This window comes from Monodon monoceros, unplaced genomic scaffold (genome assembly GCF_005190385.1).
Source record: "Monodon monoceros isolate NGI ecotype Baffin Bay Population unplaced genomic scaffold, NGI_Narwhal_1 Super_Scaffold_5, whole genome shotgun sequence".
Taxonomy (NCBI): Eukaryota; Metazoa; Chordata; class Mammalia; order Artiodactyla; family Monodontidae; genus Monodon; species Monodon monoceros.
Window position 1 is genome coordinate 14,980,624 of NW_021703782.1, and position 23,686 is coordinate 15,004,309.

General features: G+C 45.1%; 1 protein-coding gene across 2 annotated transcripts in view; it reads left to right on the plus strand.

The window, feature by feature from the left end:
* The window catches only part of PEBP4 (phosphatidylethanolamine binding protein 4), a 257,365-nt gene that overhangs the window by 138,308 nt on the left and 95,371 nt on the right, over positions 1 to 23,686 (plus strand). For both annotated transcript variants that reach the window (XM_029202411.1, XM_029202410.1), the window contains exon 4: positions 19,949 to 20,047. In XM_029202411.1, the coding sequence (XP_029058244.1) occupies positions 19,949 to 20,047 (99 nt within the window). The remainder of the gene's footprint in view (positions 1 to 19,948; positions 20,048 to 23,686) is intronic.

Sequence of the window (23,686 nt, forward strand, 5' to 3'; positions counted from 1 at the left end):
TGTGAATATTTACCCTGGAAATGGGCAAGTGCCGCAAGCCAGGGCTTGTTTTCCTTTGGCTATTTGTTTGTTTGTTTTCCAGAGAACTGGTCTACCAAGTCCACACTGGATTTCTCTAATACAAGCCAGCCGCACATGAGTAGGAAGGGAGATAGAGAGGGAAGAAGGCCAGTTAAGAAACTGTTGAAATAGTTGAGGCAAGAGCTAGTTCAGACCTCACCCCAGGGTGTCAGAGAGTAGGAGGAAAAGTGAGCATGGGTTCTAGCGAGACCCTAAGCTTGGAAATCAAAAAGAAGGGGGCACGGTCCGAGAGGGAAGAGTCAAAAGCTGATTCGTATGTTTCATTTGGTGGCTAACAAAATGGCAGAGCCATTCGCTGAAACAGGAGGAACTGGTGAGCAGGGTGGACGTGAATGTAGCTTTGGAGGTGGGGATAGCCGTCCGATAACTAATTCGATTAAAGAAACGAGCTGTACACACTATGTTGCTTACGAGCCCTCCTTTTCCTTTCCCTTCCTTCAGTTCCCTCCTCTCCCTCCCCCCCTCCCTCCCATGCAGTACGGATAATATCTCAATTCATCACTCAACAGACAGTCATCTCTGCTGCCTGCTTAGCTGCGTGTGAGGCTTTGAAATTTATTAAATAAGTCCCTTAGCTTTATGAAGACAGAAAAGCGGCAGTCGACCAGAGTGGGGGCTTTGGGGAGTGGGTAGAGTACAGTGAATTCGCCAGGATTTGAACTCACCACTCGGCTCACCCGCATCCCCCCGGCACACAGCCAGAATCCCAAGAGCCTCCCTGCCCCCAGCCATCTTGAGTGGGCAGATGCTGTGGAGGGACCGCCGTCCCCAGAGGACTGGGCAGCGCAGTGGCAGAAGGCACTTGATTCAGAGATGCCGGAACACGTTGCCAACAAGTACATCTTTGTGGTATGTGTGTTTTCAATTACACAAGCGTCCAGAGACTTAGGTGTGGAGGAATCTGCAACACGCAAACAAATACCATATTCTTGTGAGTAAGAGTCAACGTCACATCTGTCCCTCTTCCTCCAGACCTATGCCTGCCCTCTGTGCAGGGAGAAGAGGGTGGAATTGGGAGACAAGGGACATGGTTTTAAGTCCCAGAGAAGCCGTTCCGTTGCTTACAATGGCTGGCATTTGTCGATCGCTTAACGTGTGCCAACCATTACTCTGAGCCATTTGACTCGCTTAATGTGAGTCACAATCTAAGAGAAAAGAACTCTGATTATTACGATCTCTCTTCTAGAGATGATAAACCTGAAGCCCAGAGAGTTTAGGCAACTTGCCCAAGGCCACACAGCAACTGAGTGGAATTCACATCACTAAAGCATTTTGCCTCAGACGGATCCACTTAATCCTTCTGAGCTTCAATTTTTCCATCTGTAGACTCAGAATGATAATCTCTATTTAGTAGATGTTCCCTGCAGTGGCCCCTTGTTCCCAGTAATGTGACTCTGGCCACAGCAAATTATGGCCTTAACAGACTTGGACCCATATCACCCGCAACCTCCAACCTGCACCCTCCACGTCTGGCCGTTGTAAATCATCCTTTCTTCTTCTCATCGACTACCGCCTTCTCTGTAAAGACTGACCTCCTCACCCCCATTCTGCACAGAAGTGTTTAGTCCCTGTCCTATGTTCCCATAGCCCTTTGTGTAAGTCTTTATCCCAGCATGTCACAGTGTGCTGTAGTTGTTTACATGTCTGTCTCCCTTGTTATTTTGTGAATGATACAAGGGCATCTTTGTATAGACAGAGTGTGGGATGCAGCTCCAGGTAGCTGAACCAGTTGAAGAGACAGGGCTCTTTAGCCTGAACAAAAGGTCATTGTGAAGCTGTGATTGCCTTCAAATGTCTGAAGGGGGGCCATGTACAAGAAGGACAGGACTTGTTCTATGCAAGAAAGAAGAGGAACAGCTGTGAGTTTTAAGGGTAGTTTTGGGCTCCATGAGATGTAGCCCTTTCTAATATTTGAATGAGTCGCCTCCCCAGGGAGTGAGGGACACCCATCGCTGGGAGCGCCATGGAGACACTGGATGGTTGCTGGCTAGGTTTGCTTAGGGAAACTCGGCCCCTGCTTCCTCCAGCGTTCCAGGGTTCTGTAATCTGTCCCACTCCCAGATGAACTTAGTCCCTCTGGGAACACAAAAAGAGAGAGTGTTAGAGGGAAGCAATGTGCTGTCTCCGCATGCACTAGCATCCCTGGCCAGACTTAGAGATGCGGACAGCCCAGCCTCTCTGCCTCCAGACAGCTGGTGACAGGCCGTTTGGAGGATGTCTTCTGGCCGTCAAGGTAACTGCTACTCCAGGGACCGCTGGGAACAAACACTGAGGGCATTTGTTCACATAACGAAACCTGACCCACGGACATCGCTTCACAGTCTTAAAAATACTTTCACACTTTTAACTCATTTTATTTTTAGAGTAACCCTGTTGTGTGAGACGCATATTACTGCCATTTTGCAGATCAGTAAACTGCACCTTGGTGAGAGTAAATGACTTACCTCCAAACACACAGCCTATACAAGCAACAGCAGGGGCTCAAGTCCTAGATCTCTATCATTTACTTGAGTAATCTTTTCACAACATCAGGATGCCTTTCTGAAGATCAGCCTCTGACACTCACTTGCCAAAACCAGCACAGACAACTGATGTGTGTGTCAGGTAGGAATGTGTTTGGCTGCAAGGAAGAAAAATCTCTACCCTAGGAACAAAAAGGGATTATTTGTTTCAGGCAACAAGAAGTCTAGGGGCTGGCAATCGCAGGCAGATTCAGCAGCTCAAGGACCCAAGTTCTTGCCATCTCTCTGCTTCACCATCTTGAGCACACAGGCCTTCAACCTCATGCTTGTCCCCTCTTGGTCACAGAATGGCTGCTACACATCCAACATTACATCTACATTCCAGGCAGAATGAAGGGGAACAGGGACAGGGACAAAAGGCAACAAGGGTTTTCTCTGAGTAAGACTTTGCCTTTTTATCAGGAAGAGATCCCTTCCCAGGGACTTTCTCCTATCTCTTCTTGGCCAGAACATGGCCTCCCCTTAGTGCACGAGAGGCTGGGAAATCCAGTATTGTAGCTCCCCAGCCTCTAAAGTAGAGGAGAGCAAGGAAGAAGGATAGCTGATCCACAGTGACTACACAACACCTCTTCCCAAATGTGTGAAAGCAAGGCATGAGCCCCAACTCCCAGGTTGACATGCCTCTGTCCACCCAGCCCAGGAACTGTCTTTGTCGACAGCTGAAATGTGAGTCAGTCGTCAGGGATGAAAGGCTTTAGGCTCAAGGGGCAACACCCGGACTGCATCCTGGTGAGACTATCAGTCCTGGTGAGGAACAGCTGTTACACTCAACCTCCCCCAGGAAGAAGGCTCTTAACTAGATTTCCCATACAGAACTTTGTGGGGGAGGTTCAAACACAACCAACCCACTATAGGCTAAATTTGTACTCCAACCAACCTCATAATGAATAGTGGGAGAGGATGGTGACTTGTATTTGTGACTTCAGTTTCTCGATTCAGTGCTCAAGCCCCTTAATCTCCAGGGTCCCAGGCACAAGGGACCCCGGCCAAGATCGGGGGAAACCTGTCCTCTTTATGTAGAGGGCACATGATCTTCCCTGAGAGTACATTAAACAGGAGGAAAGAAACCTGGGTTTTAGTCAGTGGCAGATTCAGTCAAGGACTTGGGGGAACCAGATTTTAGGATTGTGGTTCTCACCCCTAATTCTACACTTGTGTCACCTGGGAAACTTCCATGTCGACACTAAAGCTGGCTCCCCTCTCCAGACCCCTTAGGTCAAAGGCCCAGCCTTGGTAGCTTTGAAAAGCTCCCTTGGTGATTCTAGTATTCAGGCAGGGGTGAGAACTACTGCTTTGGAGAGGATGGCTCTCCACTCAACTTGACCGTGAAACTTAACCGTATCAGGTCAGCCCAGTCCTTCATTCTGGGACAAGTGAGTGCTGTAGGCAACAAAAGACAGACATAATCATATTAGAACATGAGAGAAATGCAATGCTAGATACTCCCCAGGTTCCTGTAGTCTTCAAATGGTCTTGATGGATATCTGAGTCAGAAGGAGTCAAGGGCCCTGTTCTAAAACGTACCTGGGATTCATTTTAATTGGATGTGATAAGACACGCAGATGGAAATGATGATCACGAAGGAAGACGTTTATACTCACAGATCCCTAAAGACAGGAACCACAGCACACCGCACGGGGCCACACGGGGAAGCACCAGGGTCTGTCAGAAGGCAGAAGGGGTGAGGAGAAAGCATGGGCGAGAATCCTTACTGTGATTTTTGTGGGAAAAAATAAAACATTGGCGAAGGAGGATAAGCAGGGTAGACAGGCTTGGGGTTGGCTAGTTTGAATAGTTCTGGTGGTCTCTGGAACACAGGAGCTGCCCCTGGTTGTCTGGAACCTGACCCCTGGGTGAGTAGGCCAGGAGGATAGTGGCTCAGCCCAATAAAGGAGATGGCATAGGCTCCGGATTGGTAGGTTTGCACTTGAAGAGCACGGTCTCGGGTACGTGTTTGCTATCCCTGGGAACTGGTAGCCTCTCCAGAGACAGCAAGACCCCAGATGTCAAAGCATCAGAAAATAAAAGGTGTGATTAATATAGACCACATCTTCTCAGCACTTCTAGGACTCAGAACTGTCTACTGAAGTCCCATCATATTCTGTCCAAAGAATACTTTCACTCCTCCTCTCTGGGAAAGGCAGGCACACACAGAATGCTCAAATAGCAAGGTGGAGAGAGGGGGCCTCGGAGACCCCAGAGCACCCCTGCACGTCAGAAAGGCCCCTCTGCCCAGGCATCTCTGCATTACAGAGGGTGTGGCATGCTGGCCTCCCTCTGAGAATGACCACTCTTGTGCCATGCTGACCCAACCCGCACATGAATCAGCCTAACAGCCCTCACTGGACATCACTGTGCCCACGCAGATCCACCCCTCACCCCACCACCTGAGGAATTCTCTCTCTATAACTCGTCTCTAACCATGTCATCCCTACACCCCCATTCATGAACCTCCCTGACATATACAACATTGCCCATCTTCGTCGTCAACCTCGCTGGCCTCCTCCACTGCCCCTCCAGTTCTCTGTCCCTTGGCCTTGGGAACTCTGAGGTCCAGACACAAAACAACTTGCTGCTCCCTTTTGTGTCTCCATGGCTTTGTACACGCTGTTTCCTTTGCCTGGCATGGCCTTCCCTCCTGGGCAACCTTCCATTCATCAGGGCCCAGCTCAGAGGCAGCATCCTCTGTGAGGCTTTATTCAGTCACCCCCGGCAGAGTTAATCACCTCCTCAGGTTTGCTTCTGCAGCGCCAGCAGTGCTCCTGGTTAGAGCCCAAAAGGTGCTTGGATTCTTTGCATATATGATAAGGGCTCAGTCAATTCTTGTGGAATGAATGAATGAATGAATGAATGAACACGTGAACAATTGAACCACCTGGGCCAGCTGCAATAATTGTTTTATTTACTCATTCAAAAATATTTATCAAGTGTGTTCTCTGTGCCAGACACTGTAATCTATGGGCGTATAGTGGGGAGCCAAAACAGACACAATCCCCGCTTTCAAGGAGGTCTTAGTCTTGTGGGGGACACAGACGTTAATCAAAACTTACGCCAACCCACGTATAAATTGACTCTAAACTGAGATGCGTATCTGAGGGAAGGAAATGTGAGCATGTTTAAGAAAGGAACTTAACCTAGAACAGGGGTGAGGGAACACTCCTCTGGAGAAGTCACCCTGAGCTGAGTTCTGAGATATGAATAAGAGCTCACCAGACTCAAGGGGGATGGGCAGGAGTGGGGAAACTTATGCAAAGGCCGTGGGGTAGAAGGGAGCAGGGCAAACCTTAGAAACAGAAAGGCCCCTGAGAGTGGAGTAGAGGGCAAGGGCCATGTGTACAAGATGACAAGGTGAGGTGGGAAGGGACCAGATTATTCAAGGCCTTGTAAGACACACTAAGTACCCATGGAAAGCCAGGGAAGGATTTTAAGCAGCAGGATAACACAATCTCACCTGTGTTTTGAAAAAATGTTCTGGATCAGGGTGGAAAATTGATCAGGGAGTAAAAACAGATACGAGGAAGCTTGTTAGGAGGCTGTTACAGGAGACAAGACAAACAGTGGGGAGAAGGAGAGGTTAGGTGTAGATGCAGTTAGGGTTTGCAGGCTTTGAGGCAGACCTTGAAGAACTTGTCATACGATGGCTTCAGTTTCCTCTGCGAAGTTATCGCTGAAAAATTTACCTGCCAAGAGAGAGGGTTAGGGGGAGTGGAGGGGGGTTGGAGGTTTAAGGATACTGGAAAAGGTTTGAAATCTTGGAAAGCCATTACCAAGGGTGGCAGATCAAGTTGATGCCAGAAATACAGAGCAGTATTGAGGGCCCATAATGAAGCTGGCGGCCAAGATATATGGGACCAATCTTCCCCGGGATATGACTTTCTCTTGGTGGGCTCACTGCTCACGTCATACACAGAAGTAGAGGAAAGTTGGGTTTACTCAGCTTTGGGGTCTTTTGAAGGAAATATGTTTAAATGATAGAGGGACAAGGGAGTTTACATTTTGACGATTTGAGACACAAGCAAAGACAGGAGAGAGCTGATGGGCTGGGAGAAGGGACATTTACCAATGGTCTGGAGGTCTCCTTGTGGTCAAAGATTAGTCGAGGTAGACAGAGTTGAAGAAGCAAGCTGAACAGAAGGGAGGTTGTGGCCAGAAATAGTGACATGGGGAGGTGGAGCGGTTTGGGGGGATGACAAGTTTCAAGGTGTGACTGTGGGAGTCGAGAGTTGAGATAAAGAAAGAGAAGCTTGCCTGAGATGCAAAGGTGCAGGTACGCGGGAGGCCACGGTGCTGGATGGGTGATCCACGTGTTTGCCGGAGTCACCAGGGTGACGGCAGGACCTAGGGAAGAAAATATGGCTGTGATCAGGTGCCAGCGTCTTCGATGAATGAGCAGGAACCATCATGAGGTCATAGGTGACAGCAGCCAGGACGGAAGGAAGGGGTATGGTTGAGTGGCTTGAGCCACAGAGAGGATGTGGCAGCAGGGAGCTAGGGCATCTCTTGGGGTTTAAGGGCCATGAGAGAACACACATCAGCACTCGAGGGAGCTAAGGGGAAGGGACTCTTCAGGGGGAGAGCCAGGCAAAGACAAGGAAGTAGACAGAGCAATTTATGGAGAGACAGAGGATGGAAGGGATGTGGCTTGTTACTTAGTGGTTTTCCAGAGAGCAGAGTAGAAGGGTTTGGAAGTGGAGGAGGAATAGAGAACTGGCTCAGAGGAAAAGATAGAAGAGCATTTTGGCATGATGGTGTGGTGGAGGAGATGGCGGGGCGGGGGGGTGGTCTTTGACTGAGAAGATCTGGATGGGAGGCAGGGAGATTGGGGCTCAACGATTTCTCTGAAGGAGGCCAGCGGATCAGTGGACCAAGGGTCTGGGGGAGTTAGTGTCAGTGGTGCTCTCTGCTCACCTGGGTTGGTGGCTGTGCCTGAGGTTGACATGTCCCTACTGGGATAGTCAGAGTCATGGTGAGATACAGTAAGAAGACAGCCCCACGTACAGACGATGGGCGAGGGCAGAAGCCAGCGGTTCAGGGATGAGGCAAATCCAGCTCTGACCACCTTCTCTCTTCCTTTCCACTCTCCCCACTGCTCACCTGTTCCCTAACTCCCAGTTGGGATACAACTATTAAAATTCCTTCTAGAATGGGGCTTCCCTGGTGGCGCAGTGGTTGAGAGTCCGCCTGCCGATGCAGGGGACGCGGGTTCGTGCCCCGGTCCGGGAAGATCCCACATGCCGCGGAGCGGCTGGGCCCGTGGGCCATGGCCGCCGAGCCTGCGCATCCGGAGCCTGTGCTCCGCAACGGGAGAGGCCACAACAGTGAGAGGCCCGCGTACAGCAAAGAAAAATAAAAAATTCCTTCTAGAGTAATAAGAAGATAAATTTAAAAGAGGCAAAAGATTTATACAGACATTTCACCAAAGAAGATATGCAAATAGTCAGTAAAGACATGAAAAGGTACTCAACATCACTAGTCATTAGGGAAATGTAAATTAAAAACTCAGTGAGTTTTTAATTTATATTTCACGCTTTGCACCTGCTAGAATGGCTACAATCAGACAGACAGAAGATAACAAGTGCTGGTGAGGAGATGGAGAAATTGGGACTTTCATACACTGCTGGTGGGATTGCAAAATGGTGCAACCATTTTGGAAAACAGTTTGGCAGTTTTTAAAAGTATTAAACATAAATTTACCATATGTCCTAACGATTCCACTCTAGGTGTTTTCCCAAGAGAATTGAAAACAAATAGTCACACAAAGACCTGTAGCAAATGTTCATATCAGCATGATTCACAGTAGCCAAAAAGTAGAAACAACCCAAATGTCCATCACGTGGATGAACAAAAGCCATACCAAGGGCATATACTATTTGACAATTAAAAGGGATGACGTGATGATGCATGCTACCTGGCTGAACCTCAAAAACGTTATGCTGGGTGAAAGAAGCCAGGCACAGAAGACCTCATATTCTATGATTCCGCTTATGTGAAATGTTCAGGGAAGGCAAAAAGGAGATTATAGAGACAGGAAGTAGATTAATGGTTGGCCGAAGCTGGGGGAGGGAACAGGAAGTGATTGCAAATGGCACAAGGATTGTTTTAGAGGTGACGAAAATGTTCTAAATTTAGATTATGGTGATGGCTGTACAACGCTGTTAATTTACTAAAAATTGTTGGAATGTATGCTTTAAAGGGGTGAAGTTTGTGCTTTGGAAATTATACTTCAATATGGCTGTTTAAAAAACTTCACGTGGACAAGCCCAGATCTAATTCTCCTTCTATGTTGCCATCATTATGTCAAGGTACTGTGATCTGTTGACGTGGCTTCCCATACCTTGCTCATGCCCTGAGCTGCAGAGCCCAGGGCCCTGGTCCAGCATTTGCCCTGCACCTAACTGACCCCCAAAGGTGCAATGAGGATTCCACGAGCTCTCCCTACCAAAAAGGGCAAAGCTATCCTTCTTTACCTCTCAGCCAGCTAGAGAGAGACTAGAGACTAACTAAGATAATACTATATGATTACTACACATTTCACTTGATTTTATAATTTCAGTTTATTTTTAGCAGGTAATGTATTCACATGGCTCAAAAATCAAAATGAAAGAACAGGCACGTAGGAGAGATTTCCATCCCACCTCTGTCCCATCCACCCATAGCACCACCACCACCCACATCTTTTTTTTTTTTTAAGTATCTCTCCAGAGTTTGTTTATGCAAATACAAACCAATGTGAAGACATAGCTTATTTTCTCTTTCATATGTAAAAGTAAGGTGCTAGATATATTGTTCTGCACCTTGCATTTTTCACTCATTTACCTTGGAGAGCTTTTCAGATCAGATCTGAGAGATCTTCATTGTTTTTCACAGCTATAAAGTATTCCATTGTGAGTACGTATCAATGTTTATTAACCAATCCCCAACTGATGGACATTTGAGTTATTTCCAACGTTTGCTATCATAAACATGGCTGAAATGAATACCTTATACACAAGTCATTTCATAAATATGCAGGTATCTTTAGGGGAAGAAATTACAGAAGTGGGATTGCTGAGTCAAAGGATAAATCGGCCCCATTATTGCATTCCCACAGCAATGTATGAAGCTTCCCCACTGCCTTGCCAGCAGAGCGTACTGTCAATTTCTGGGATTTGCAGAATGCTTGATGAGGGCGTTGATTCTGTCCTGCTTTCTTCAAGCAGGATTACTTTCTTCTTTTTAATTTAAAATTTTATTTTTTTGCGGTAGGAACATGAGATCTACCCTCTGAACAGATTTTAAAGTGTACAATACAATATCATTAACTACAGGCACAAGGTTGTACAGCGGATCTCTAGGACTTATTCATCTTTTGCGATTCATGCTTTGTCCCTATTTAACAGAAACTCCCCATTTCCCCCTTCGCTCTGCCCCTGGCAACCACTGTTCTGCTCTCTGCTTCTGTGAGTTTGACTATTTTAGATGTCTCATATAAATTGAATCAGACAGTATTTGTCCTTCTGTTACTGGCTTATTCCACTTAGCATAATGTCCTCATGGTTCATTCATGTTGTTACAAATGACAGGATTTCCCTCTTTTTCATGGCTGAATAATATTCCACTGTGTGTATAAACTACCCGGTCTTTATCCCTTCATACCTTGATGGACATTCAGGTCTGTTTCCACAGCCTGACTATTGTGAATAATGCTGCACTGAACATGGGAGTGTGGATATCTCTTGGAGAACTTCCATGAAGTTCCCAAAATATCTATTAAGGATTTTGATTGGAATTGTGTTAAATCAACTAATTAATTAAAGGATTACTGACATATTTGCAAATGGTGGCTTTGATGTGTAAGAGCATAATATGTCTTTCTCCATCTCTTCAAGTTTTCTTTTTATGTACATCAGTAATGCTTTGGTTTCTTGGTGTAAGTCTTGGATTTTTCATCAAGTTTATTCCTAGATATTTTATATTTTTATTACAATGGTAAATGGGATTTAAAAAGTATATTTTCTGACTACTATTTGTCCGTAGGAAAGTACTGATTTTGTGTGCATTTCATAACAACTCACTTTATTGAATATTAGTCTAGTTGCTTCCAGCTGATTCTTTTGGTTTCTCATGTAGGCAATTATGTCATTTGGAAAACAATTAATTAAAAAACAGAAAGAGCATAGATTTTTTTTTCCTTCTTTTATAGTATTTACACTTTGTTTTTATTTTCTTGCTGCTTTGGCTAAAACCAATTCTTGGTTGTATCAGACATTTTTTCTCTCTGGGAGTCTACTGGGATCACACACACTCGTGTGTGCGCACACAAACATACATACACACACACACACACACACACACACACACACATGGGCTCCTTAGGATATGATCCTACTTTCCCCCTAATATTTTCATCTCTTTATCCTTCTCTTCTGAGTTCTTGGAGATTTCCTTGGGCTTTATCTTCAAATTCTCTGAGTTAATTTCCTATAGCGTTTAATATGTGGTTTGGGATTTTAACGTTCAGCAAACAGTAGTTTTATCTCTGAACTACTCATCTCTGGAAAGTAGCCAGTTCTCCCCCAATTGTCACAGTCAGTACGGCTTTAGGGTCCTCTTCCCTGATGGCTCTGTTATACTGAGGCCATCCCCACTCCTTCCTTGAACCCTTTTTCGTCTTGGTGTCCGTGACACTCTGCTCCCTGGTTCTCCTCCTAACTCTCTTCCCCTCAGTCTCTCCTCTCCCCACCACTCTTAGTTCCTGAGTTCAAAGGAACTAAGTTCCTTTTCAAAGTTCCACCCTAGCTGTTCTGTTCTCACTCCATAAGTTCTCCCCAACAATCTTATCCATCCCCATGCCCGCTACCCACATGCCAAGTCTTGAGAGAGCTCCAGGCTTCATAGCTCCATTTAGGGTACATCTCTGCCTACATGTTTCAACACCAAACTCACTGTCTCCCAGACTTTCTACTCATAATAGTCATAGTGCCATCATCCACCTAATTGCCCAAGATAGAATCTCATAGACCTCCCAGACCCCTCTCCCTCTCTCACCTGCCCTATTCAGTCACCTTCAAGCCCTCATGATCTCTCTTCAGAGTATCCCAGTTTTCTTCTTTTCTTATTTTTACTCTGCTTTTAATCTTTTACTCATCCTCACCATGAGCCTTCCCAAAGCACGCATTTCATCATGTCAGTTGTCTGTTCAAACAATTTCAGTGAGTCCTGTTGCAAAACAAATTCTCAACAACTTAGGACATGTGAGGTTTTCTATTATCTGGTCCCAGTAAACTTTCAGCTCTGTCACCCACCATTCCTTTATAGATGCACTCTGTCCCAGCACACCAAGTTTCTTGCCCTTCCCCAACCCCTCATGCCTTTGCCCAGACCCTTCCCTTTGCCAAGGGAGTCCTTTTCCTGACCCCTTACCAGCTCATCCTTCAAGATCAAGCTCAGATGACAACTCGGTGAAGCCTTCCTGGACTCCTGAGGTGGAGAGATTTAGGCTCCCTCCTCCATGCTCCCTTAGTGCCTGATAAATGCTCCGCTACCCATGCCCTTCACATACTGTACTCCAGTTATGTCTATGTCTCTCTCTCCCTCCAGAGCAAGAGGAATCCCAGGACCCTCCTTATTTATCTACTCACTTCTTACACTCTCACTCCCTTCTCTTCCATCATACTCGCCAGTCTGTCCATATTCAAGCTAAACCCAACGATGACTTATTCCCCATCTGCGCTTGAACCGTCAAAAAGTGCATAACTGTGGAATGTAATATTACCCAGTAACCTTACTACATACCTCTGGTATACTCAATTTCTCACCTCCCCAAATGACTATTCCACACCTTGTCTGTCCCCAAACTTCCTATAATCCCTCTTCCCCTGATGACCTTGCCTCTAACTCATTGAGAAAATAGAAGTAATCGGAATCCAATTTCCTCATTCCTCACCACATCTTCCAGCACCCTTGCATCTGAACCTGTATCCTCCGCCCCTGCCAAAGGCCAGGCCCTCCACTTTCGCTCTGGATCCTGTCTCCTCCCACCTTCCCAGAGTCTTGGCTCTTACAACGAACCCCTTTCTTCTCTCTGACATCTATACCTCCCTCCATACTGGATCACTTCCATCAGCTTGCAGACATTCTTGACTGCCATCCATCTCTTTAAAAATTTAAAAAGAAATAAATCTCTAGACTCTTCCTTCCCATCTAGTAACAGCCACTCTGCGTCTCAGCTGTCCTTCACACTATAATTCCTCTTTTATCATCTTTTTTTTTTTTTTTGCGGTACGCGGGCCTCTCACTGTTGTGGCTTCTCCCGTCGCGGATCACAGGCTCCGGACGCGCAGGCTCAGCGGCCATGGCTCATGGGCCCAGCCGCTCTGCGGCATGTGGGATCTTCCCGGACCGGGGCACGAACCCGTGTCCCCTGCATTGGCAGGCGGACTCTCACTGCGCCACCAGGGAAGCCCTATCATCTTTAATAACTATTTTCAGTTCCTCGCATCCCATCTCCTTGCCACCTATTCCAATCAAACATCAGTCCTTACTTCTCCACTGACACTGGCCTTGCCAAGAAAACAAGGGATCTCCATGTTGTCAGATCACATTGTCACATCTGTGTCCTCATCTTGCTCCGCCTTTCAGCAGCATTCGACACAGCTGACCACTTCCTCCTCCTGGACACACTTTCTGTCTCGGCTTTCATGATACCTACGCTTCAGGTGGCTCCCCTGCCTCCCTGGCTACAGTCTCCTTTGCTAGATCCACCTCTCCTCTCCTCCTCTCCTCCTTAGCATGTTCTAGAGTTCACTCATGAGACCTCTTTTCTTCCCCATGTCTAATCTCTCCATGAATCATCTCATTATTCTATGGATTTAGGGGCCATCTTTGGTCCTTGGGAGTCAGTGACTCCAAATATAAATCCAGTCCTGATCTCTCCTCCAAACTCTTGACTCTGATACTTGCTTGTCTTTAAGAGGTGTTTCAAATGTAACATGTCCAAAATAGAACTCTCAATATCCCCCTTCAAACATTCTCCTTTCCAAGTCTTCTCCATGACATTAAATGGCACCATTCACCCAGTTGTTCTAGCCAAAACCGCGAGTCATCCTTGATTTCTCTTTCCCTACACCCTCCTCCCTGCCCTACAGTCCAGTCCATCAGCAAATCCCACTGATGCTCTCTAAAAATACTTCCCTGATCCATCTACTGGCTTTTCTATCTCCATTGCTACCATTCTAGTCCAAAATGCCATCATCCTGCCCTTTATCACTGCAATAGCCCCCTCTCTTGCCTCCTGCCGACCATTCACTCTCCACCCAGCCACCATGACAACTATTTAACAATGTAAATCAGAGCATATCACTCTCCTGGCTTAAAAACAAAAGCAAACAAACAAACAAACAAAACCCTCCAGTAGTTCTGCATTGCACTTATAATAAAACCCCCTCCTCACCCAGGTCTGCAAAGCCTTCTGTGGCCGGGTCCCCACTCATCTCTCCAACCCTGCCCTGTCCCCTCCCCTTGCTTGCCTCTAGCCACATGGCATTCTTTCTGCTCCTCAAACCCTCACTCGTTCCCACCTGAAGGCCTTTGTAGCAGTTGTTTCCCCTTCTTGGGACACTTACTTCCTCCAACCCCATCCTATTTTATTTTAATCATAGAACTAATCCCAAGTTGGCACTTCCTTGGGTTTTGTTGTTGTTTGGGTTTTTTTGAATTTTATTTTATTTATTTTTTTATACAGCAGGTTCTCACTAGTCATCCATTTTATACACATCAGTGTATACATGTCAATCCCAATCGCCCAATTCATCACACCATCACCGCCTCCCCGCAGCTTTCCCCCAGTGGTGTCCATAGGTTTGTTCTCTACATCTGTGTCTCAACTTCTGCCCTGCAAACTGGTTCATCTGTACCATTTTTCTAGGTTCCACATACATGCGTTAATATACGATATTTGTTCTTCTCCTTCTGACTTACTTCACTCTGTATGACAGTCTCTAGATCCATCCACGTCTCAACAAATGACCCAATTTCGTTCCTTTTCATGGCTGAGTAATATTCTATTGTAAATATGTACCACATCTTCTTTATCCATTCATCTGTCGATGGGCATGTAGGTTGCTTCCATGACCTGGCTATTGTAAATAGTGCTGCAATGAACACTGGGGTGCGTGTGTCTTTTTGAATTATGGTTTTCTCAGGGTATATGTCCAGTAGTGGGATTGCTGGGTCATATGGTTATTCTATTTTTAGCTTTTTAACAAACGTCCATACTGTTCTCCATAGTGACTGTATCAATTTACATTCCCACCCACAGTGCAGGAGGGTTCCCTTTTCTCCACATCCTCTCCAGCATTTGTTGTTTGTACATTTTCTGATGATGCCCATTCTAACTGGTGTGAGGTGATACCTCATTGTAGTTTTGATTTGCATTTCTCCAATAATTAGTGATGTCGAGCAGCTTTTCAGGTGCTTCTTTGCCATCTGTATGTCTTCTTTGGAGAAATGTGTATTTAGGTCTTCAGCCCATTTTTGGATTGGGGTGTTTGTTTTTTTAATATTGAGCTGCATGAGCTGTTTATATATTTTGGAGATTAATCCTTTGTCCATTGATTCATTTGCAAATATTTTCTCCCATTCTGAGGATTGTCTTTTCGTCTTGTTTATGGTTTCCTATGCTGTGCAAAACCTTTGAAGTTTCATTAGGTCCCATTTGTTTATTTTTGTTTTTATTTCCGTTACTCTAGGAGGTGGATCAAAAAAGATCTTGCTGTGATTTATGTCAAAGAGTGTTCTTCCTATGTTTTCCTCTAAGAGTTTTATAGTGTCCGGCCTTACATTTAGGTCTCGAATCCATTTTGAGTTTATTTTTGTGTACGGTGTTAGGGAGTGTTCTAATTTCATTCTTTTACATGTAGCTCTCCAGTTTTCCCAGCACCACTTATTGAGGAGACTGTCTTTTCTCCATTGTATATCCTTGCCTCCTTTGTCATAGATTAGTTGACCATAGGTGCGTGGGTTTATCTCTGGGCTTTCTATCTTGTTTCTGTTTTTGTGCTAGTACCCTATTGTTTTGATTACTGTAGCTTTGTAGTATAGTGTGAAGTCAGGGAGTCTGATTCCTCCAGCTCCATTTTTTTCCCTCAAGACTGCTTTGGCTATTCGGGGTCTTTTTTGTCTCCATACACATTTTAAGATTTTTTTGTTCTAGTTCCGTAAAAAATGCCATTGGTAATTTGATAGGAATTGCATTGAATCTGTAGATTGCTTTGGGTAGTATAGTCATTTTCACAATATTGATTCTTCCAATCCAAGAACATGGTATATCTCTCCATCTGTTGGTATCATCTTTAATTTCTTTCATCAGTGTCTTACAGTTTTCTGCATACAGGTCTTTTTTCTCCCTAGGTAGTTTTATTCCTAGGTATTTTATTCTTTTTGTTGCAATGGTAAATGGGAGTGTTTCCTTAATTTCTCTTTCAGATTTGTCATCATTAGTGTATAGGAATGCAAGAGATTTCTGTGCATTAATTTTGTATCCTGCAACTTTACCAGATTCATTGATTAGCTCTAGTAGTTTTCTGGTGGCATCTTTAGGATTCTTTATGTATATAGTATCATGTCATCTGCAAACAGTGACAATTTTACTTCTTCTTTTCCAAATTGTATTCCTTTTATTTCTTTTTCTTCTCTGATTGCCATGGCTAGGACTTCCAAAACTATGTTGAATAATAGTGGTGAGAGTGGACATCCTTGCCTTGTTCCTGATCTTAGAGGAAATGCTTTCAGTTTTTCACCATTGAGAAAGATGTTTGCTGTGGGTTTGTCGTATATGGACTTTATTATGCTGAGGTAGGTTCCCTCTGTACCCACTTTCTGGAGAGTTTTTATCATAAATGGGTGTTGAATTTTGTCAAAAGCTTTTTCTGCATCTATTGAGATGAGCATATGGTTTTTATTCTTCCATTTGTTAATATGGTGTATCACATTGATTGATTTGCATATATTGAAGAATCCTTGCATCCCTGGGATAAATCCCACTTGATCATGGTGTATGATCCCTTTAATGTGTTGTTGGATTCTGTTTGCTAGTACTTTGTTGAGGATTTTCGCATCTATATTCATCAGTGATATTGGTCTGTAATTTTCTTTTTTTGTGGTATCTTTGTCTGGTTTTGGTATCAGGGTGATGGCCTCATAGAATGAGTTTGGGAGTGTTCCTTCCTCTGCAATTTTTTGGAAGAGTTTGAGAAGGATGGGTGTTAGCTCTTCTCTAAATATTTGATAGAATTCACCTGTGAAGCCATCTGGTCCTGGACTTTTGTTTGTTGGAAGATTTTTAGTCACAGTTTTAATTTCATTACTTGTGATTGGTCTGTTCATATTTTCTATTTCTTCCTGGTCCAGTCTTGGAAGGTTATACCTTTCTAAGAATTTGTCCATTTCTTCCAGGTTGTCCATTTTATTGGCATAGAGTTGCTTCTATTAGTCTCTTAGGATGCTTTGTATTTCTGCGGTGTCTGTTGTAACTTCTCCTTTTTCATTTCTAATTTTATTGATTTGAGTCCTCTCCCTCTTTCTTGATGAGTCTGGCTAATGGTTTATCAATTTTGTTTATCTTCTCAAAGAACCAGCTTTTAGTTTTATTCATCCTTGCTATTGTTTTTTTTTGTTTCTATTTCATTTATTTCTGCTCTGATCTTCATGATTTCTTTCCTTCTGCTCACTTTGTGTTTTGATTGTTCTTCTTTCTCTAGTTCCTTTAGGTGTAAGGTTAGACTGGTTAGTTGAGATTTTTCTTGTTTCTTGAGGTAGGCTTGTATAGCTATAAACTTCCCTCTTAGAACTGCTTTTGCTGCATCCCATAGGTTTTGGATCATTGGGTTTTCATTGTCATTTGACTCTAGGTATTTTTTGATTTCCTCTTTGATTTCTTCAGTGATCTCTTGGTTATTTAGTAACGTAGTGTTTAGCCTCCACGTGTTTGTGTTTTTTATGTTTTTTTCCCTGTAATTCATTTCTAATCTCATAACATTGTGGTCAGAAAAGATGCTTGATATGATCTCAATTTTCTTAAATTTACTGAGGCTTGATTTGTGACCCAAGATGTGATCTATCCTGGAGAATGTTCCGTGCACACTTGAGAAGAAAGTGTAATCTGCTGTTTTTGTATGGAATGTCCTATAAATATCAATGAAATCTATCTGGTCTATTGTGTCATTTAAAGCTTCCGTTTCCTTATTTATTTTCATTTTGGATGATCTGTGCATTGGTGTAAGTGAGGGGTTAAAGTCCCCCACTATTACTGTGTTACTGTTGATTTCCTCTTTTCGAGCTGTTAGCAGTTGCCTTATGTATTGAGGTGCCCTGTGTTGGGTGCATATATATTCATAATTGTTATATCTTCTTCTTGGATTGATCCCTTGATCATTATGTAGTGTCCTTCCTTGTCTCTTGTAACATTCTTTATTTTAACGTCTATTTTATCTGATATAAGTATTGCTACTCCAGCTTTCTTTTTATTTCCATTTGCATGGAATATCTTTTTCCATCCCCTCACTTTCAGTCTGTATGTGTCCCTAGGTCTGAATTGGGTCTCTTGTAGACAGCATATAGATGAGTCTTGTTTTTGTACCCATTCAGCAAGCCTGTGTCTTTTGGTTGGAGCATTGAATCCATTCACGTTTAAGGTAATTAGCAATATGTATGTTCCTATGACCTTTTTCTTAATTGTTTTGGGTTTGTATTGTAGGTCCTTTTCTTCTGTTGTGTTTCCCACTTAAAGAAGTTCCTTTAGCGTTTGTTGTAGCACTGGTTTGGTGGTGCTGAATTCTCTTAGCTTTTGCTTGTTTGTACAGCTTTTGATTTCTCCATCAAATGTGAAAGAGATCCTTGCTGGGTAGAGTAATCTTGGTTGCAGGTTCTTCCCTTTCATCACTTTAAGTATATCATGCCACTCCCTTCTGGCTTGTAGAGTTTCTGCTGAGAAATCAGCTGTTAACCTTATGGGAGTTCCATTGTATGTTATTTGTCGTTTTTCCCTTGCTGCTTTTAATAATTTTTCTTTGTCTTTGATTTTTGCCAATTTGATTACTATGTGTCTCGGTGTGTTTCTCCTTGGGTTTATCCTGTATGGGACTCTCTGTGCTTCCTGGACTTGGGTGGCTATTTCCTTTCCCATGTTAGGGAAGTTTTCGACTATAATCTCTTCAAATATTTTCTCGGGCCCTTTCTCTCTCTCTTCTCCTTCCGGGATCCCTATAATGCGAATGTTGTTGCGTTTAATGTTGTCCCAGAGGTGTCTTAGGCTGTCTTCATTTCTTTTCATTCATTTTTCTTTATTCTATTCTGCAGCTGTGAATTCCACCCTTCTGTCTTCCAGGTCACTTATCCGTTCTTCTGCCTCACTTATTCTGCTATTGATTCCTTCTAGTGTAAGTTTTCATTTCAGTTATTGTATTGTTCATCTCTGTTTCTTTGTTCTTTAATTCTTCTTGGTCTTTGTTAAACATTTCTTGCATCTTCTCGATCTTTGCCTCCATTCTTTTTCCGAGATCCTGGATCATCTTCACACTCATTATTCTGAATTCTTTTTCTGGAAGGTTGCCTATCTCCACTTCATTTAGTTGTTTTTCTGTGGTTTTACCTTGTTCCTTCATCTGGTACATAGCCCTCTGCCTTTTCATCTTGTCTATCTTTCTGTGAATGTGGTTTTTGTTCCACAGACTGCAGGATTGTAGCTCTTCTTGCTTATGCTCTTTTTTTTTTCTTTCTTTTTAATCTGTGTCTCTTACCTAGAGTAAAATCTTCCTGAAAGTATGGGCCACACCTGCTTGTTCTCTGTTGGATTCCCAGCACCTAGAACAGTTTCTGGCACATAATAGGTGTTGAGTAAGTGCTTATTGAAGAGATGAATGAATTGAGCATTCCTTGCAATCGGTACAGTTCCTGACACTGAGTAAGCTCTCCTGTATTTGCTGAGTTAATGGACAAGTCACTCCAACTACACTGTGAGCTTCCTGAGAGCAGAAGCCCTGTTTTAGGTTTCTTTGTTTCCTCCACAGCTCCTGGCATGATGTTACAGACTTCTAGGTGCCAAGTAAATTTGCTTGTTTGATTTATTCTTCTTTATAAAGGGAAAGCCAAGCTATTAAACTGCCTACTTGATAGACTTCATTTCTCTGAGAATAAGCATGTGACACAAGAGGAATGTCATGAGAACAGGGATGAATCGAGTAGGAAGCTTTAGGTGTTGGTCAGCCACTCTCAGCTGGAATTGAGGTAAAAGGAGAGTCTGCACCTTGTAGATTTCCTTTCCAAATTCTAGCCACGATGCTACACTTCTTTCTGGTAATGTGTTACAGGGTGCAACCTACATCCTGGTGATGGTGGATCCAGATGCCCCCAGCAGGTCTTCTCCCAAAGCTCGATTCTGGAGACACTGGCTGGTGACAGATATCAAGGTAAGCCGGCCAGAAGGCACTTTCTGATTCACTGGCGATTGGGGCTGGAGGATTATCATTCTGCACAGTTCTCAGCTCTCATTCAGGAGGGTTGGGGACTCTGATGATCAAGGACTTCCGTGTCAGGTTGCCTCCAGCGCCCACCTGTCACAGCCTCGCCCATGTTTTCTAATAATTTCAGAAAATGACCCAGGATCAGTGATACACAGGATCAGGATATCCTTATCTCAGGATAAGCGGGAAGAAAGCCCCCATTTGTAGTGTTTGCTGATTTCTGTAGTGTAAAGAAAGACTCCCACCATGGCCAATTTCAAGTTAACGATTTAATGAGTGAATGACAAATTTTCTGAAAATGTAGCAATTGGCTCAAGCACACCACTGCCAGGGGCCTGGATTTTGGGGGCACCAGGTGATTCTGTGTAGTCCAGGTGACAGGGGTCTCTTGCAGCATCTCCTGCTGATGGGCCAAGGGGCATGGAGGAGGCATGGCGATCTCTTTTTCTTTGTGCAGAAACAAGTGGCCTCCCCTCATTTTTGTCCTTTTGTCGTCAACCATAATGACGAAGGAGTCCGGCTCAGCCTTTCCAGAGTAGGTCTGAGGGACGCAAATTTGGTGGCTTGTTAATGGGCATTAGGTGAAAAAACAAAAAGGCTCCATTGCCAGGCAAGTTTCAGGGACTCTGGGTTAAAATGTATTAATCCATTCCTCACTGAAGGGCCTTTTAGAGCTTTTAATATCCTAGTATGCATTATATAACATGCATTTATTTTCCAATCTCACTTGACTGTTGAATCTTTTGTTCACGAGCATGTGGCAGTGCACTTTGGGAAAATCCACACTAGCATCAGGCATCCACGCATCTTGTGCCTAGAAAGCCTGCCGATGGCCTTTGCGTCACATGTGCAAAGGCACCAACCCTGTAAGACAGTGGGAGCCCAGACCTAGAAAGACTAATTTTGGATCCAGGCTGGGCTGGTTCCCACCTCAATGATCTCCATCATGTCATGGAGTCTCTCTCGGCGTTTTGTCTTTATCTGTAAGGTGGGAACCGTGTTACCTCTGCTATGTGGTTGTCGTGATCATCCAGTTAGAGTGTCCTAAGAGCACTCTGTAAAACACAGCATATACCACAACTATAAGGACTTTGTGTTTTTCCTTCTAGAGCTACGGGGCAGAAGAAGGGGTACTGGTCTGAACTAGCTATTGACTCTCCCGGCAAGTCTGGGCTCTCACAACCACTGGAGTGGGGACATGGTGGTGTGTGGCGGGTTACCCTGGCAACCAACCCCCTCCCAGTGACCATAGGCCCTTCATAGGATGCTCAGGGGAGCAGCCCGTTTTCAGGGATAACCCTGGCTACGGTCTAAGAAGGGGCTCCCTCCAGGGAGACTTGCGGCAGCAGCTTCTGGGACAGAGGCCGAGCCGGGCTGTTGAGGGAAAGTAGGGTCATTGCTCCATCACCCTTCCCTGGCCAAGCGCCCCTCTCGGCCTCATGGAGAGCCTTGGAAACACCGTAAACATGCGAAAGGGAAGAGCTGGGGGAGAGACCTGACTTAGTGGAGGGAGGGGAGCTGAGAGCGCAAAAGGGAAAGATACTGGATCCTGCCCCAAATTAGAGCACAGGCACAAGGTGGCCACAAGGGGGTGAAACTCTCAAGAAAAGAATACTGCTCTGGTCATCATATTTACAGTCTGCCCCCCTGCACAGGGCTGCCTGTAGGAAGGTTCTACTGGGCAATTCTGAGTCCTAATTTCAGAAACTGGAATGAAATGGAATGTGGATGGAATCATTTCAGAGTAGAAGGGGCCTTGGAGCCATGAGGCTTCCTCTCTTCCAAGCCTGAAGTCTCCCCTCCCCCAATACAGGCCAGGACAGTTCTCTCGCACAAGCCTTGTGGTGCCAACATGGGTTTAGCCCCAGCAGCCCGGCTTAGAAGCAGAGCAGGTGGCAGGTGGCAGCTGGCCGGCGAGACCACTAAGCCACAGAGCTTACCAGGGCCACCTGCCCGGGTGCGGCCCTCAGCTTTCCCGCTCAGGCCGGAGGAAGCTTGGGTTTCCGCCGCGTTTTCACCCACTTGCCCTGATGCAAGGGTCCAGCAGGAAGCAGCAGCTCTCCCCAGCTATGTCCACTCGGCCTGCCCGCTGGCCCCCGCATTCTGCCAGCTGCACAGCCAGTAGAAAAACCAGGCCAGTGTAGGTCTCAGGCTGTGGACCACGGCCAAAGGAAGAGAGGGCTCTAACCAAACCCAGAAGCACCTCCTGTGTGTTGGTGATAGCTGTCAGTCCCCAACGTTAGAGCACGTTCGTATCTGCTGGCGAGCTTGTTAAAATGCAGATTCCTGGGCACCACTTGGGTCAGTCCGGAGAGAACAGGGCATCCGCATTCAACAGGCATCCAGGAGGGGTTTAGCAGCTGGAAGGAAGACAGCAGATTCAGAATGCCTGGGTTGTTGTTAATATCACCTATCTGTGAAGCAGTTTGCACAATTTCCTTTTAATCCTTGCAATCACTTTGTGAACCAAGCATTATCCCCATTTTACAGATGGGGAAACAAAGCCTGGTGAGATCGAATGATGCAGTCTCTCAGCTAGGGGGTTGTAGAGGTGGGTCTTCAATCCAGGCGACCGAACTCCAAACCACCATCCCATGTGGTTAGGCTTCACACCACATCTCTCTCATCAACTCCACTGTGGCGAGGGGCATGTCATGGTGCCCTTTCTGTAAAATGGTATGCATAATCAGAAACAGAGCCCCCGTCATCCCAGGGCTCTGTTCCTGGTTACCTTTTACAGGTTGATGCTTCCAGGGAACCTCCCCAGGGAATGCTGATAAATATCTTGGATCCCCCCCCCATAAAAGCAAACCCTACATATTACCATAACCCACAGCAGCAAGCGACCTCAGCAATAAGGCATGCCATGAAGTCACTGCAGATATAGAATGACAGTGGCCCTGCGATTCACAATGGCCACAGAGGCAAACTTGGTGGAACCTAGGGACTCAGGCCTAATTGGGTGGTGGGCTGCCCCACGGCCATGGGAGCCCCTCAGTAGGGACAGTTTCTGGACTGCCTGTCCAGGTTGAAACAGAGTATAAACCAGTCCTTAGGAATATGTGAAACATTTGCAGCCCCCAGTGAGAGACTGGTGGGGTCTAGGACAGAGTAGGGTAAAGCTCTAGTCCTTAACTAAAAACTAGGAACTAGAGAGAAGTCCATCAGGAGGGACCAGGCATTCATGGCACCCTTGTTCATGTCATTCAACAAGTGTGGATTGACCATTATTTGTTATGGCATAGTGTTTCAGGGTGAGGAAACTGGACCCAGATTTGTGGTTCGAATCTGAATCCACCAGTAGTAGCTTTGTGATTTGGGTTGGGTGGGGGTGGGTGGAGGGGAGTTGCTCAACCTGTGTCTCAATGTGCTCGCTTGTAAAGTAGGAATCCCAATAGTCCCTGCCTCACACTGTTGTTATTGATGCTTAAACGAGTTTTCATAAGTAAAGTGTTTAGAACGGGACCCAGAACACATAGAAAGTTCTATGTAACTGTTTACTGTGATGTTATCATGATTGCTCAAAGTCAGACCCTGCACTAGCACTGGGGTTACAAACACAAACAAAATAGGGGGACTCCCTGC